The following is a 17,196-nucleotide window of genomic DNA, read 5'->3' as shown; positions in this document are numbered from 1 at the left end:
AATAGGTACACTTCTTTTGTAGAAACTAACTTATTTTTAGCCACTGAATTTGGGCAGATGGTATGGAAGAATAGTGGGAATTGCGGAGCATGGCTATGGCTGATGGCTCACCTGGAGTTTCAGGCACAGCATTGACATGATTTAAGAGCACGGAGACTGGGTTGACTGAGGGTTGCAGGGCCCTGACACTGACTGGGGAGCAGTGGCTCAGAAGGTATGATGTAGCCTTTGTGAGCTTTCTAGTGTAAAAATGTTTTGATTATCAAAGTCTATATTGTGCTAGTCAGAAGTCTAGACAACTTTCTGTAAGTTTTCAAATAAAGAGATGTCTCTTGCTGTTATATATAGTTAATTGAATAGAAATTGGCTTCAAATCAGGATAATCTTTTAGCTTGTAGTCTTAAATTTAGTCTTGGGTACGTCTTGTCCAAGATTGTTTTGTGTCTATATTTCCATAAGGTTTTCCATCCACGTTCTGTTTGGTACCTCCAAACACATCAAAAGCTCTGATTGATAGACTCTGGGAGCAGACTTGGGCAACTGTGGGTTTATTCGCAACTGTATTCAGGGACCTGTTCTAGGGGAAGAAATGTACTAAAGGTACATTTGCTGTTTGTGAAGACATAGTTAAAAAGAAAAATCACCTAAGTTGTCTTTAAACATGTAAGAGTCTAAACCACTAATGCTTAATAGGTCAACATGGATGTAGGAAGGCACAGAAACTTTTCTGAACAATTTCAAAGCAATAAACTTTGAGCAAGCCTGATTCAGCACCAAAGCCACAAAATTCTTACTCACCAATTTTTAGTAAGACTTAAATGAAGCCTTTAGTCTTTATAATCATCTTTCATGATGTTAAACATTGAACTTAGCCTATGTTAGCCTACTTGCCATCTGCTTAGATGCCCTATATTTGTCTAGTTTTGTATTTGTGGTAGTTCTCAGATTAATGAGATTTGGTTTTTGGATGCATTTCAGACAAACAGATAATTCACTGTAGAAGTTACTGTTATTAGGCACACTCCTAATTCTGAATGAAAAGCTACCATATTCTTCATCATTAGTAAGGAATCTGCTCTTTCAGCATGGCCATGTTTCATCTTTATGGCAGTTTAGGAACTTGGCACATGTGTTAGTTTGGCATATGTATTAATTCTCCTCACACAAAATACAGAAGATATAAACTGAGTCAGGCGTGTTAAGTTGCATTGTACATCAGTATTGTTTGCTATGTTACTTTAAAACATCGGTAATTCTTTAAAATAAAACTTTTCTAGGTAAAGTTCACATATTTCTTCACATGAGAAAGAGAGTGAGGCTTTCCAAAGTTCACTTTTCAAGGATATCCAGCACAGATAAATAGTTTTAGGCAATAAATGACACAGGAAGAATATGGAGCACAGAGAAGGGAGAAAAGCAAAATATTATTGTCTCCTTTGTATCTTAAAAAGGAAGTTGCAGGAACAGCTAGTTTTCTGCTTCTACAAGCTGCTAACATTCTTGTATTCCCATCTTTTTTTCCTTGTGTGTTGCTTGGTTCTGGGATGGACTATTCCACTGAGGCATTTCAGGAGCTTTCAATAGAAGGAAGATGCACATCCAACAGAAGTTAGTAAAAATATACTCCAGCAGTTCTATGATTGTAATCATACTGGCACCACAAAACAATCCAAGCTGGCCACCTACATCAGCTGTAATAGATGGAAATAAACATATGTCATCCTAAGCATTTGATTTAGTCTAGCAAGCAAAAAAAAAAAAACCCTGCCAGGTTCAAGTGTTAAATAAATTCAATAGATGTAATCCATCACTTTAAGAAAACAGAATTCATATTCTTAAGAATGTTAAGAAAGATATTAGTCTTTCCAATAAACATTCTAAATAAAGCAAGTACAACACAACACATCGTACTATGAAACAGATACTTAAAATATTTCCTACTTGTATGCCTTTTTAACCATTCTCTTGCTTCTCCTTCCCATGCTCTTACAGTCCTTCCTGTGCTATAGACATAAACTAGTGCCAAACTTAATTCTTGCTCTCAGCTGTTGTCCATACTGCAGGTTCTTTAATGCGATGACAGGAGACATATCAAAATTTACCATGAGACAGACATGATTATTACCATTATAATATAAAAAGTATTGCTTTTTGTTTAGAAACCCACATAGGCTATGACTCAGGATGGAGAGACTGAATAAAACAGGTTTGCTTCTGTGGGGTTTTTATTTTTAGATTAATTATTAACCAGCAATAAATAAATACTAAACATTCACTTACCTATCAACTCTGATATAGTCAAGGCCTTCTGCTGCTGTGTTATTTTGTAGCTCAGATCATTATATTTAATGTCAATACACACAAGGTTCTTCCTAATGACAAATGCATATTGTATTACTTGAAACAGTCAGAAGTGCTGTTCATTTTTACCAACATTTATCACCTGGGACCAGGTTCAGGGAGAGTGATGGTGTCTTTTACAGAGAAATTAGATGAGTGTTATCAAAATGAGTTAGGTGACTGAAGAAAGTAAAAGTATCCTAATAACAACAGTGGTAACAGGAGTTTCTCAGATGAGTAGATCTTCAGGCTGCATTGAAAAAGTAACTCTAGATCTATACTGTGAGACTTGTACTTTTTAATGGTCACAGAGATAAGTTTGAGTGGAATTGTCAAGCATCCTGACCTACAACAGAGAGTGCTTGGAAGTGTACCCTACCACTCTTGATTATATGCAGCTGCATATTTAATTGTGCTTATTTTCATGGGCATGTTTGTGCAGAAGAGCCCTTGTCCTACACTTGCATGTTTACTTCTATCCTCTGCTAATAGCCTCGCTTACCTAATTATATTCTTGTCTGCTGCAAAAGTGGAAGAGTAGGTAAATCTCAGTTGGAGCAAGACCTGTGGAATGATTCAGTGTGAGTAAAGAGCTCATCTTTATTATATTATGTCTACATAAAGATTCTGCCTGACACCTAAGTAGAATATAAACATAACAGTTGTGGAATAAAACAGACCACAACTGATTGCACGCAAAATGTTGTGACCTTTAAGAATAAAAGTAGCAATTATTCTTCGGAAGTCTGAACAGCTGCAGGATTTGGGTTGATGGTGATAATGAGCTCATTAAAAATATTAATGAAAATAAAGTATTTGCTATACAGAAAGATCACTGCTATCTCTTTAGGTGATAATTCTAAAACTCAGGTAGCACTGAGTAATAAAAAAATTCTTATTCTCTCCACTTCTATTAATAAGACCTCCCGTCATTGTCATGGAGTTGCTAGCAGAGCTATCCAATAAATATTTGTCTTTTCCCTTCTTGCATCTTCAGAAATCAATAGATTTCTACATCTTATAGTTTGGAATATGTACTTGTTAATATGTGGGCAGGATTTCTATTGGTTTAAGGCTTGGTAACAAGAGAATGTTCTGGATTTTCACTTGCTTAATTGAATAATAACTGTGTTGCGCATGATGTTTACAGACAATAAAATAATCAACAAAGATAAAATGTTCTCAAAGGATTAGTATCTTTTGCGTATAACAAGAGGTTTAATTTTCATAATCTTCAGTGGGGACAGAGTCTTTAGTAGGGCCTGTAACGATAGCACAAGGGATAATGGTTTTAGACTAAATGAGGAGGACTTTTTTATGATGAAGGGGGTGAACCACAATGGAATAGGTTTCCCAGAGAGGTGGTGGATGCCCCATCCCCTGAGACATTCAAAGCCAGGCTGGACGGGGCTCTGAGCAACCTGATCTAGTTGAAGATATCCAAGCTCATTGCAGGGGGGTTGGACTAGATGACCTTTGAAGGTCCCTTCCAACCCAAACTATTCTGTGATTCATATAGGTCCTGTTCACATATAAACATATATGATCATCTGAAGACTGATGGCTTCAAGAATGAGAAAACTGAAGTCACTGAAAGAGTGAAACACTCCTATTTCATTACTCATATTTTCCACAGTTCTTCATAAACATATTTTGATATTGTGGATATTATGAGTTCATGTAGCATCTTAGTACTTATTTGTACTGCTGACATCTGTGTCTGTGAGGAAGAGGCAGTTCAGTTCATTGACTTCAGTTGTGGAAGGAGGATGGATTGCTTATGTGGATAGTAGATAGGTTTGATAACCCTGCCCTTTCTTTATTCTTAATTGTGAAAGTGGTCAAAATTTTGTTATAAGAGATCAATGACACAGAAGGTAACACAAAACATTACTTTTTAACTGCAGTATCTATTTTACGTTATCCAAAAGCCTTAGATGTATCTAAATATATTTTAATATATATGAACATGGATAGATGTTAACAAATTTTGTCTAAGAGATTATCTCACAGACATCATTAATACTACCCATAAGAATATATTTTTAAATTGATAATTTCTTTATTAGACAAGGTGTTAAGTGAGATTACCTGATGTATTCTGTGCTTTTCTTCAGTTTTTCAGAAAAGTATTTTATGGCCTTTTCTCCTCCAAAATTTGAATAGGTGACAGTAGTAGGATAATCTGTTTCTTCACATGGGACAGGGCAAGTAGAATTGTGAGCTCCTACTGTACATAATCCTTTTATTTCTATATCATCTGAAATTTTGTGAGACGGAATTTACATAGCGTTTATTAAAAAGTACACAGTTTAAAGACTTTTTAAAACTTACAAAGTTACCTTTCACCAACTTTGATAAACATATGGGTTAGGTATCCTGAGAGAAGCAGATACTTAACAGTTTTGAAGGATCAAATAAGTATTTTTAACTGGCACTTGGGAAATCAGTGCACAGTAATAAGGACTGAGATTTTTCTTTTTGGTCATTTTTTCCGAAGAAATTCAGCATGCATGAGTCTTTCTTCCTTCATTGGGGCCTTGTGCGTTTACTATTTCTCATCCACAGTTAAACAGTAGGACTACAGAAAACTTTTAGCGTTCTGTGCTTGCTTTCTAATCACATACATAACTAGTATACGTACATATATAATCCTTGGTCTTGATGTCTGCCTGCAGTATTTTCCAGAAAGTCTGTTGTAGTGACTTAAAAATTTTGTATCTACTGTGTGCAGACTATTTGCTTATGGAAGTGAGTTGCATTTGGAGCACTCTGAAAATAGAGAATTCATTTTACTTTTGAAAATATAAAACCTTTAAGGCCAGTGATTTAGAACTATATTTTGTCAGTTAGCAAACCTGTTATTTTTATATCTCTATATAAATAAGTATATTTTTATATAACTCTGCTCTTCACTTTTCTATCACAAACAAGAAGAATACAACATTTGAGCTGTAAGGGTGATACCACAAAGATGCAAAAATGCAAGCCAGAGGCTTGATAATTGAAAACAGATTAAGTGAACGTTCTTCCTTTTTAAACCATTTTCGATTACTAAAATGAATTATTAGTTCTGTGGGGTTTTTTGTTTGGTTTTGGTTTGTTTTTAATTGGCATCTATTTAATGCTCTCTCTGGTTCCTATTTTTAGAATATTAAATGAACTGGGATGTACTCCATTTCAGTATTACTTTCAGTATTTTGTTTTAAGTGATAGATATTGCCTACTATTTGGAATTGGCTTTGAAAACATGAAGTTATTACTTACAGACTGCTGGATAAACACAACTGTAAAACTTCAGCAAATCACATTCTGTTCCATTTCCTTAAAAATAAACAACAAGCTTCAGGAACTCCAATTAACAATCTAACACTTAGCTCTGATTTGTACTAAACTGCAATGTCATGCCATTAAAACCTGCTCGTCACTTCATGCTTATCGTCATTATACAATTGAGAAATCAATTCAGTTGGGCCCAGTGCAGTTACCAACACTAGAAGGGGAACATAGTGAGGAGAGACAATGGACTGAGCCAGGAAGCTTGCTGTTTGTGCAAACATCTTTACAATGTGTGCCACCCAGAACTGCCTTTAAGATTGTAGCTCACTCTGTTTTTCCTAGTGGATATGAAAAAACAAAGTTTTCTGATTTCAAATGGTCTCAATTTCAGCCCAGGTTTTTCCCCTTGCATGGAAATACTCCTTAGCAGTTTAGCACACCATTAAAAAAGCATTGCCCTCCTTTAGCAATCACTGTATAAAGCTTTGACCCTGGGTATGGGAGACCTAGGCTTAATTTCCTTCTCAAACCCCTTTCCATGAGAGTTTCCAGGCAATTACCAACCTCATTTCCAAGAGACTGTCAAAAAAACAGGCTAGAGACTACTCATTACTGGGTCTCCCTTAGTGAAAACATTCTACCTTGCTTCAGGATATTTGAAAGTACATTGAGTCAAAAGTTCAGGCGTGACACTGACTTTCTTGCCCACTAATTGACAAAGAAGAGCTGTGAGAGTGGAGATTTTTGGTTCCAGCTCTTGCTTCAGAGAGAGGTGACAGTATTATAATTACTTTTAATGCTGAAAAAGTGGGAAGGAGAAGTTAGATCTGGTTAGATCTCAGTGTTACTGTGTTACATTTTTCAAGTGATTAAGATGCCTGGATTCTTGAGTGGGGAGTATTACAGCATACACTTGTACTCCACATTTTGGGATGATTAGGTGGCTCCATGCAGCCTTTTGGCTTTTACAGAGCCCTCTTCTGGTGCTAGACTCTTTCCAGGGTTCATGTGGAAGACTTCAGTTTCTGTTTTCAAGTAATCAGTCCTGTCTTGGCTGCTAAACACCTGCAAGATAGGTTTTCTATGGTACATGTGAAAATCTCTGACTACTTATGTATTTAGTTCCAACTCTTTAGGAATTCAGGTTGAAGAGTACAGACTTGTCTCACAACCCTAAGGCATAATTTTTTCTTGCAAGCTTTTTGGTCTGTATCCTAAGCATAGTCAATGACCCAGATGCTAGATCTAGAGCTGACCTGATATTTTGCTTTTTTCTATGAACTGAAAAAAAGAAAAAAGAGACTAGTTTTAATGAATCCCAGCTGTAGATATCCCTCAAGCATATGCCTCATCTCCTTTGCTGCTCAATAACAGGTGAGGTCTCCTATTAAGATCATCAGCATATAGTAAAATGATATTTCTGAGAAATACCTGGAAGAATGAATGGCAAACAGCCACACCAGTCCTGTATGTACCGAGCTTTGCATTCCTGCAAACATCCATTAGTACTGTAAGTCTTGTGGTACTGAAGCTTTATATCAGGGTTGCACTCTCCCCATGGGTATTCTTGGATAATTGACTGTAGGATAACAGTAACAGAAGATAATTTTTTTTTGCCTCTTTTTAAAATTTAGATATTATTTTCTCACATTTTGAAGTGCTGAAGGAAGGCTGTTGAAGACATGAGCAGTAGCATTGTGATTTAATTGGAGGCAATTGCAGTCCATGCTTTTAGGATTATAAAATCATCTCCCCTCTCTCACAGCAAAAGCAGGATCTGATCAGACAGACTAGCATAAAAGGGTAGTCAGGTCCCCTTGGATTCCGCTAGGAATCTGAGATAACCGTAATGGTAACAGAATGTGTTGATGGGGAGATGCCATGGTGTACTTGTGTTGTTATATGTCAGAGAGACTGTAAGATGTTAGTAAAGAAAGGCTGACTTTAATAGATACAGATTATGAAGACCAATGACATCCCCTCCAAAAATAGCTGTAATTTTGTTTGTGGCTGGAGGAAATGTTTTTTTTTAGGAGTCACTTTGGCATGATAAATACTTTAATTTCCAAAATGTGTAATTCATTGTCTCACTTCAGAATAGAATTAGAGACAATAAAGACCAATTATTTCCACTTACCTTCAGCTGTCGGATTGCGACCTGTGCATGCATGCCAACTGGTGTTAATAAACCTAAACCATCAAAGCGTGGATGCTCTTTGGGTGAATGGATAACAAAAGTCATACCAGCATCAGTATAACCAAGAGCAGGTTCATCAGTGAATTGTTCCTGATAGAAAAGGAATTTAAAATTATTTTGGCTTTGCTTACCATCTGAAGCTTTAGGTATATTTAAAATGGTGCTATACTTTTTGTATTTGGACTCGTATCTCTACTCACAGTTATGGCACTTTACAGAGAAGTATAGAAGCAAACTGACTTGAATTTATTTTGTTGATTACCTCTGTGAGTTTCCTTCCAGTTACTATAAACTTTAAGGTTTTTTATTCCCTCTGGCATCTCCCAATTTCAAACCAAGAAGACATAAATGAACATTTACTCATGACCTTGATACTTGTGCCTTTTATATGCAACTACTCATCACATTTTGGCAAACTTTCCATTACTTTTCCAGAACCTGTCACTCCTGCCTCATAATTCCTAGAGAACAAAAGTGAATGTCTAAGTTATTTATCAATCTAGATTTTAGTTTTGTCTGGATGGTCGGGTAGTGAGGTGAGCTGGGAACTGGCTGAAGGAAAGAAACCAGAGAGTCATGGTCAATGGGGCAGAGTCTAGTTGGAGGTCTGTATCTAGTGGAGTGCCTCAAGGGTTGGTACTGGGTCCAGTATTATTCAATATATTCATCAATGACTTGGATGAGGGAATAGAGTGTACTATCAGCAAGTTCGCTGATGACACCAAGCTGGGAGGAGTGGCTGACATGCCAGAAGGCTGTGCTGCCATCCAGCGGGACCTGGACAGACTGGAGAGTTGGGCAGGGAAAAATTTAATGAAATATAACAAGGGCAAGTGTAGAGTCTTGCATCTGGGCAGGAACAACCCCAGGTTTCAGTATAGGTTGGGGAATGACCTATTAGAGAGCAGTGCAGGGGAAAGGGACCTGGGCGTCCTGGTGGACAGCAGGATGACCATGAGCCAGCACTGTGCCCTTGTGGCCAGGAAGGCCAATGGCATCCTGCGGTGTATTAGAAGGGGGGTGGTTAGTAGGTATAGAGAGGTTCTCCTTCCTCTCTACTCTGCCCTGTTGAGATCACACCTGGAATGTTGTGTCCAGTTCTGGGCCCCTCAGTTCAAGAAGGACAGGGAACTGCTGGAGAGAGTCCAGCGCAGGGCAATGAAGATGATTAAGGGAGTAGAGCATCTCCCTTGTGAGGAAAGGCTGAGGAGCTGGGTCTCTCTAGCTTGGAGGAGACTGAGGGACGGCCTCATTAATGTTTACAGATATATAGAGGGTGAGTGTCACGAGGATGGAGCCAGGCTCTTCTTGGTGACAACCAATGGTAGGACAAGGGGTAATGGGTTCAAGCTGGAACACAAGAGGTTCCACTCTAAATTTGAGAAGAAACTTCTTCACAGTGAGGGTGACAGAGCACTGGAACAGGCTGCCCAGGGGCGTTGTGGAGTCGCCTTCCCTGGAGACATTCAAAACCTGCCTGGACACCTTTCTGTGTAACCTCATCTAGGTGTTCCTGCTCTGGCAGGAGGATTGGACTAGATGATCTTTTGAGGTCCCTTCCAATCCCTAACATCCTTTGATTTTGTGATATCACAAGGTGATATTCCCTGAGCTTTCTGGGTTTTGTTGGTCAAAGACAATTCTAATAAGGTCAGAGAGTACAGTGCAAAGACCAGATCTTAACTAGCATTGAGAACTTAGTGCTGCTGCTGCTACAACTGAAATTCAGTATTGTTTAGAAACTGGCACCATATGAACTTCTCTAATGGGCCTTTTATTAAAATGAAATTATGTTATCCCAAAGTGCTTGTATAAAATTAAATTACTACTTTGACATGTTTCAGTTTTAGGTGAAATGTATGTATATACATATGTATGCCTCTCACAACTTTCAAAATCATTTAGCTGGGAATAGAGTCAATAATAATTCTGACTTTTAAAATCTGTATTAGAACTTTCCTTTAAAATACCCTCTCATAAATAATCTTGATACAGAATTTTGTGCATGAAATTGTGAAGATATGTCTAAAACCAACCAACAAACCAAGCCCAAACCAAAACAACTCTGCTTATTTATAAGTTATTAGATGATTTGTTGTTTATAATCATTAGGATAGCTGTACCTGTTGGACATCAAAAAGCAAATGCAAACCTCTTCCAGACAAATTCACTCTTCTTGTCGAAATATCATTGTGATTAAAAGTAAAGCAGTTTCCATATTCAGTGAAAACATGTTTAAAATCCTTCAATAAAGGAAAATAGGGAAGAGTAAAATGAAAGAAAGATCACTTGAAGTTTTCTTAGTGAATTACAGTGCAAGAGATGGACTACTGTAATTGTGTGGGTTGTGTTTGTTTTTTGGGGAGGTCTTGTGTGTGTGTGGTTTTTTATTTCTTTTCCAAAGGTAATGCTAAATATTACAATCAGAAAAGTGGTAATTGGTGAAAATATTCAAAAATATTTCATCCCTTTCTGTAGAAAATAAAGCTTAAAGGATAAATTTCACATAGTTTATTAATATCTATGAGCATCTCATTATTTAAAATTCCTGTGGACTCTGCATACAGTTACCCTGGCTCTCTATATTCTTGGTCTCAAGAACAAAACTACACAGTCGTGTCATGCAAAAACCTCTGTCCAAACTGACCGTCATTATAGGCCATTTATGGAAGAGGTTGTTGGATACAGCCTGCAGGTGTGCCAGCTTTCAGAGGCGGCTGTCTGTGCAGAAGTGGCACTAAGCAGAAAGCAATTTAGCCTGAAATCCCCTTGTGCAGCTCAGGGAGTCCAGCGGGCTGTCTCTGCAGTCAATGGGAGAACTGGGGCCCTCAGAGTGCTTTAGAGCAGAGCTGTTTTCTCCATTGGCTGACTCTAAAGGGAAAACAGGGGGATTGCTGCAAAGCTAGATGTCTCAAGTTGAGTGATAAGACTACATCCCCTTCCCCTCTATGCTACTGTTTTAGTAAAATGAATATGTTTACCTGTGGATTACATGGCTTTCCAAAGAAATCACATTCTAGCAATGTGCTGCTGTTCAGATAAAACCCATTTTTTCTCGTAAACTCTTTGATGCTGAAGTTCTGGTTCCCAAGAAGAAAATCATGTAGCTCTTGAGAATATTTCTTTTCCACATGAGATTTTTGTTGAGCTCCAGACACAATGTTCCAAATTAAAAAAATTATTTTGAGGTTGCTTACTGCATGAGCTTGAAATCTGTCAATGGGAAGGAGAAAGAGTTGCTTAGAACTCTGCAGAGTCATAGGACTGGTCTCAAGGCTGGTCTCACCAAATCTGTGACATGATTTGTTGTCTGTTCACAAGCTGTAAGTAATTATTGCTCACCACATTGCACTTTGATCTCTACAACACGAATAAACAATATCGTCTCCATTTCTACGAAGGTGTTTCCCATATCTGAAACTAGAAAATAGACACCTTCCCAAGGCTATTCTGGACAGTCATATTGGAAACATTTCTGTTGTGTGGTTGTTTATTAAAAAACAAAGAAAAACAACAATGAAAGAGAGTAGATTATCCATCTGCATAAACTACCAAGCAGATTTGTAGAACTGATGAGAAGCTGAACAGCTTACATGTGGAAAGCTACCTGGGAGGAGCTGTTCCTTTCAAAAAAGCTGTCTTGATCATTTAGAAAATTGATTTCGAAGTGCATCTGCAGTAGTCTCTTATACCTGCTTTACTGATGCAGTACACCCCAGTGTAGAGACAGTCTAGCTTCCCATGAGCTCTGTGCATGGTGACACAGTGGTATAAACCAAGGAGGATCCTTACTCTAGAATCCACTTGAAAAATCTCAAAAACATGATGAGGCATTGGAGGTCCTTTCCTGAGGTACAGCACTGAAGTCCTTTATTGAAGTAACAGTTTGCAGAACAGTTGTAAATATAAAAAGAGAATAAATACAAATGAAACTACACTACCATGTTCTTTAGAATTGCCATTTTATGTGATCCTATTTTTAAAAACCTATCGATGCATTTGTATAATAGATCGTAATGCCCCAGTTTAGGGAAGATTAGTAGGAATAACTCTTTGTGACTGAATTTGAGTCAGAAAATAAAGACAAAGGTAGATTTGTGCCTCTTTGTCCTGCCAACAGAAAAAGCCAGTTACTAAAAACAGGAGGGAAGGATAAGCAACAGATGGATGTGGCAGCAAACTGTCACTTGGACAACCACCCTGCTTGGTAGCTGACTACTTGCAATGTGCTGCTGCTATAGTTACAAGAAGTGAGGCATTTTTATAATAGATAGCCCACTGTAACTAGAAGGGACTTGTATCTGCAGTGCACGTCACGCACTATAGCCCAGGATGGATTTATGTAGGGCGATGGGAAGGACGCACAGCAAGGCAAAGCAGCTCCAGATATGTGAGACTTGGACTTCTGGCTGAATCTACCAGCAAAAGGTACAAGATAAGGAAACAATTCTTGAGGAAACAATGTGGATAAACTTTCTGTATTTCTAAACCTGTTCCTAAATCGTATATTTACCCTAGAAATCAAGCACAGGTTTGTTACATAATTTTCAAAGTGGCTGCATCTGAATCTTGGCCATTATATTCAAATGTAGAAATCTGTAGTGAAGTTCCTGCTTAGATACTTTGACTTCCAAAGAAACCAGACGCTTCTCTCGTGTAAATCCCACTGTCATCAGCTGGAAACATAAAGGCTGAGCACCTCAGAAAAAGAAAGTGTCTGCTTTGCCTAAGACTTCCATATTTGTATGAGGTTTCTATTGTAATATCTCTATTTGCAAATCTTCTGTTTTTAACTTAGATGTGACTGATAACTGTCCCTTAATTAAGATGTAGAAGCAACACTCATACACGAAAGAACAAAAAACAACCACCTCCCTTCCTTGATTCTGATATTTTTGTCTTCCTTTAAATCTCATGTGGTGGTGTGGAACACGTGCTCCTCAGAGCCATATTTTCCTTATTTCATGTGATTTGTTCAAGCAAGTTGTGGAACCTGACTGCTTTCAGATAAAGAGGTGTTGCTTCTCAAGAGCAAACAACAAACATAACTTTTACCTGTTCAAGTTGCAAAAAGTCACAGCAGGGAATTTGACATTTTCCACATACTGAACTACCACTGTAGTTGTGGTTGGCCAGCTGAAGTAGTACATGAAACGACTGCGGATTTGCCAAATGACAATGGTAAGGCAGCCTGTGACTACTAACAGCCACAGCACTTTGCGAGTCTTGCTCCGCGTTTGAACAATATTGTGCACTCCATGAAATGAAGTGGATGAGGCAAACTCCTGATGATACTTCCTTCTGCCTTCCAAATGTGGCAGCAGTTTCTCCGTCAAGCACAATCGCATCTTTTCCAACATTCCTTAATATGGAGCAAAGTGAAAACACAATTTTAAAACTAGCATTTAAATGGCACTTAAGTAAACCATGTAATTTTGATATTGGAAAGCAGTTGTAAAATTACTCTTTGTTTGTAAATTCTCTCTTTAAGTAGTGAACTTGCTTCTGAGGATAAAAGATCTGTGTACTAAGAGATGAGCTCAGTGCAGCCTGACAACAGAGTGTATCTTGTAATATTTTAAGCACACACATTTTTAAGCACATTATTATAAAAAAGTGGTTCCCCTTCTGTGGAAAAGATTAGATTTTTATATGCTTCAGTGATCTAAACCCATGGGTTGCTGTGAACCTCCTGTAAAAAGTGAAGCATCTGATTTTTACCATAACATCCCATTAAAGGCCAGGTCCTTCATACTTGCTCTGAGAAATAAAGTAAAAAGGGAATGATATGAAAGGGATTTTCACTCTTTCACTATTTAAAGTTTCCATGTACAACTTGAAAGGTTACAGGTTCAAAAGGAAATCTGCTCCTTTTTTTTTTTTTTTTTTAAGATTTGTATTTGTCTGATTTTTGTGACTTTGAAACAAGGATGTTGTTAGTTGTCATCTACCTCAATTTTTTTCTACAAACTGATGTAAAAAAACCCCACCCAAATCAAACCATTTTAAATTCTAAATTTCAGAGCTATAAATAGTAAATAATAAATAGTATCTGAAGATATATTATTTAGATCAATGCTTAACAGCAATTAAATGCTTCCCTGATTCAATTTAAAAAAAAAAAAAATAGATGTAATAGTGTGGCATGCATAGTAGGAAGAGAATTTATCCTCTATAAGACTGATTTACTTGGGGCTATTACAGTTTGGCAAAGGAGCGAAGGGAGCTAAGAGTGATCTGCCAAAGCTGTCATGACCACAACAGTGCTCTAGGACATTGCTTTGAACTCTACACAGTTTCTGGACTGTGATAATGAAATCCCAGGTAGTGCTGCATTTCAAAATGTTTCTGAAGGGCAACAGTTTTATGTTGTTCTCTAAAGCTCTACGTAAGAACTTCGGTCAATACTGGTATAATTTACTGTGACCCCTTTTTATCATCAATACAATAAAAGTATTTTTGTCAAAGATGTGAATAAACTTGGTATTTATAGAAGATGCAGAGGATGGATAAGTAAAAAAGCAAGGAGGTAACTGAATGAGAGGAATCCAGGTCCAGGAACAGTTTGGAGCCAAATATAGAACATGCATGGAAGAACTAGTAAGGCAGCTCATATATTCAGGATGGGCTGCAAACTCTTCAGCTTGGGAAATTGATTACTGGAGGAGCCCTGAGAACCATCATGGTCAGTCGGATAAGCTTGATTTTCCAGTCATTGTTGTTAAAGAAGAAATGACTTCCCTGAGTGTATAACCAAGGATACACGGCCAGGGACACACTATTAAAAGCTTATATAAAAAACCTCAGGAATTCACAGGATCTTTAATGTTAACACTGTAAATTGAATTTAAAGGGGTTTAAAAAAATTAGTCATCAAATAATTGATCACAATCTGTAACTACTTGTAAAGTGAACTGGTAGATAATAATAATAGGCTCTTTGATCTAGTGGAGAAAAAGATGTAACAGGATGCACTGGAAAGAAGAGGAAGCCAAGCTCTTGCATCGCAAAAATAAGGTAGGTACAACGTATTTATTTTTATATTCCCAGTGTTTAATTGTGATTGGATTTTCATTAATAGACATATTAAGAAAGAGTGGCTTTTTACAAGTTAGCTCATCTTCAGCTGGAGCTCTTAACTGGAAGGAGTTCTTTCAGGAAGGTTAAACGTGGCCTCTGTGCAAGGGTTAGTTAGTTTAGATAGATTTGTGATTTCCTCTTTGCCTTAAACTAAAAATCATTAAAGTATGGTATCATTCAGAGAAGTAATTGCCTGGTTAGAACTATGGTAGCTTTATTTTAAACACATAAAGAAGCAACAGCTAGAAACTTTTACTCACTTCTTAGCTAACAGTACAGGTGTTTTTCTAAAAGCTTTTTTCATCTCTCCCTTCTTCTTTATAACTTGCAAATGCACACTACTGCTATTTTTGGACAAAGTTACAAGAGAAAGGAGACAGATTTTCTCATTTTGGTTGTCAGTCCTGAAAAAAAAGAACTGTGAAAATGTAACAAAACTCTTAGTAAAGCACTCTAAGATGTCTAGTCACATACCTTTAGCATCTGATCGAATGAATCTCCCAAGTTGGTCCATGAGGCTGTACTTACTTCTGTAAGAAAGGAAAGGATGACAAGATGCCTTATCACTGTGATCACTACTAGGTAATGGCTTTTATAGAAAACTAAATGGGAGGTGATACTCAATCACACATAACACTGGGCAATTTACCTGCCAGGGTTGCTATGTTTTGCCTTTAAATAACATGGTCTGCAAAGTAAAAGAGAAGATTATTTTTACGACAGGATCAGATGTATTTATATACATTTCAGCTACATATTATACTAATAATGTTTTGGGTGTTGCATCACCTTGCAATAAGAAATACTAGAAAATTCAGACCTGGGATATGCTTGAAAAATGCTTTAGGAAATAATACTTAAAAAAACCCCTTCACATTCTGTCTCTGATCTGCAGGGGACGAGGAATGGCTGCTGCTGCTTTCATTCGTTCTCTCAGTAATGATCCAGCTGACTGCCCACAGTGTTCTTGCATTTTCAGGTGTCTTAGCTTGGCCCCTCAGTGCCTCACTGTCTAAATTTTTGCTAGCTGTTTTCTGGCCATATTATTCAAGCTGTGAGCCGCAAGGTAGAGCACTGAGTGCCATGTGCTCATTCCTGTGTGACAAGCAGAAGATTTCTGCACTCAGCTTCTTGGAAATCCCGGCTCCGTTTGCCACTTTTGCCTCACCGCTGAGGCTCTCTGCCAGGACAAGCTTTGCACAGCACCTGCATCCACTCAAGCAGCAAAGTGCTTAACAGTTAACTGGTTTTCAACATTTGTATGTAACTAATCCACATCTAATGCGCTGCCAAGCAGTTATTTGCAGATCCATTGAGTCTTATTATTGCAAACCATTCATGGAACCCAGACGACGCCTCTTGCTTGAGTTCTTAAACCAAACTATGTTGGTCTTTTATATTGCTATGTGCATACAATTAAAAAGTACAAGGTTTTAAGTTGCTCTCTACAGAGCAAATATGATTCATCTTACTTGGTTTAAAAAACCAAAACAAACCAAAAAACCTGTGAGTTGGTGCCTCACAAAGAGCCTTTATGCTTATGCAATATTTTGGACAAACATGACTTGTGTTCTCCAGTTGTGTTTTACAAAACAAAATAGTTTTAAAAATATTATTTCTCTTATGGTTGTTTTACATTAATTCTTAAGCAAACACTAGGGGGCGAAGGCCAGCCATCTTGTATTCATCTTTCCCAAATGGCTTGCACAAATAGCTTTCAGATTATAAATTGGTTACCAGGAGATTGGTTTGTCTGCTTACTCCTTGCAGTGTGTATCTCATTATCTAAACAGCACATTTCCTAAAGCTTAATGCAGTAAAGGTAAGGAAAACCAACCAATGACAGAGGTGGTCATGGCTTTTTGTATTCATACATATTACAAATTTTGTATTCACAATGTTATTTGAAGTCAGTTTTGTGGCAAATGCTAGGATATGAGGAAAATTGGTAACTAATTGTATATACAACCATCTGTCTTGCTCTTTCCTTCAAAGTAGGTACATCAGTGGATTCGGTAAGGAGGGGTGGGTCACTGCAGAAGAAGGGGCTCAAGGAATCTGAGGACTCATTGGGTCTCTGTCTGCATTGAGGCAGAATCAGCTATGACTGGAAAAATTATGAGCTCTCATCAATGTTTTCTAGTGCTCTACAGATACTAGAAATTTATTTATTTTTTGTTTTCTGATGTCTGTATTATCTTGCCATTATTTAAATAAGGTTACTCCTTTTCCCATCCATATACAGGAAATTGTTTATTATTCTTCCCTTTGAATCACAGAATCACAGAATGGTTAGGGTT

The 17,196-nt window shown here is 37.5% G+C and overlaps 1 protein-coding gene across 1 annotated transcript; it reads right to left on the bottom strand.

Moving 5' to 3' along the window:
* Positions 1 to 1,253: 1,253 nt before the first annotated feature.
* Positions 1,254 to 15,410, bottom strand: ASIC5 (acid sensing ion channel subunit family member 5). Its single transcript, XM_065837959.2, has 10 exons — positions 15,371 to 15,410; positions 12,872 to 13,178; positions 10,798 to 11,029; positions 9,940 to 10,059; positions 7,757 to 7,906; positions 7,051 to 7,198; positions 5,608 to 5,664; positions 4,432 to 4,600; positions 2,281 to 2,372; positions 1,254 to 1,691 (listed from the first exon to the last, which is right to left on the bottom strand). The coding sequence occupies exons 1-10, from the start codon at positions 15,408 to 15,410 to the stop codon at positions 1,492 to 1,494; spliced, it is 1,515 nt and encodes a 504-aa protein (XP_065694031.2). The 3' UTR covers positions 1,254 to 1,491.
* Between the last annotated feature and the right edge of the window lie 1,786 nt (positions 15,411 to 17,196).

This window comes from Patagioenas fasciata, chromosome 4 (genome assembly GCF_037038585.1).
Source record: "Patagioenas fasciata isolate bPatFas1 chromosome 4, bPatFas1.hap1, whole genome shotgun sequence".
In the NCBI taxonomy this organism is placed as follows: Eukaryota; Metazoa; Chordata; class Aves; order Columbiformes; family Columbidae; genus Patagioenas; species Patagioenas fasciata.
Note: the sequence above shows the minus strand (reverse complement) of the source record. Positions and strands in the feature narration are given on the sequence as shown.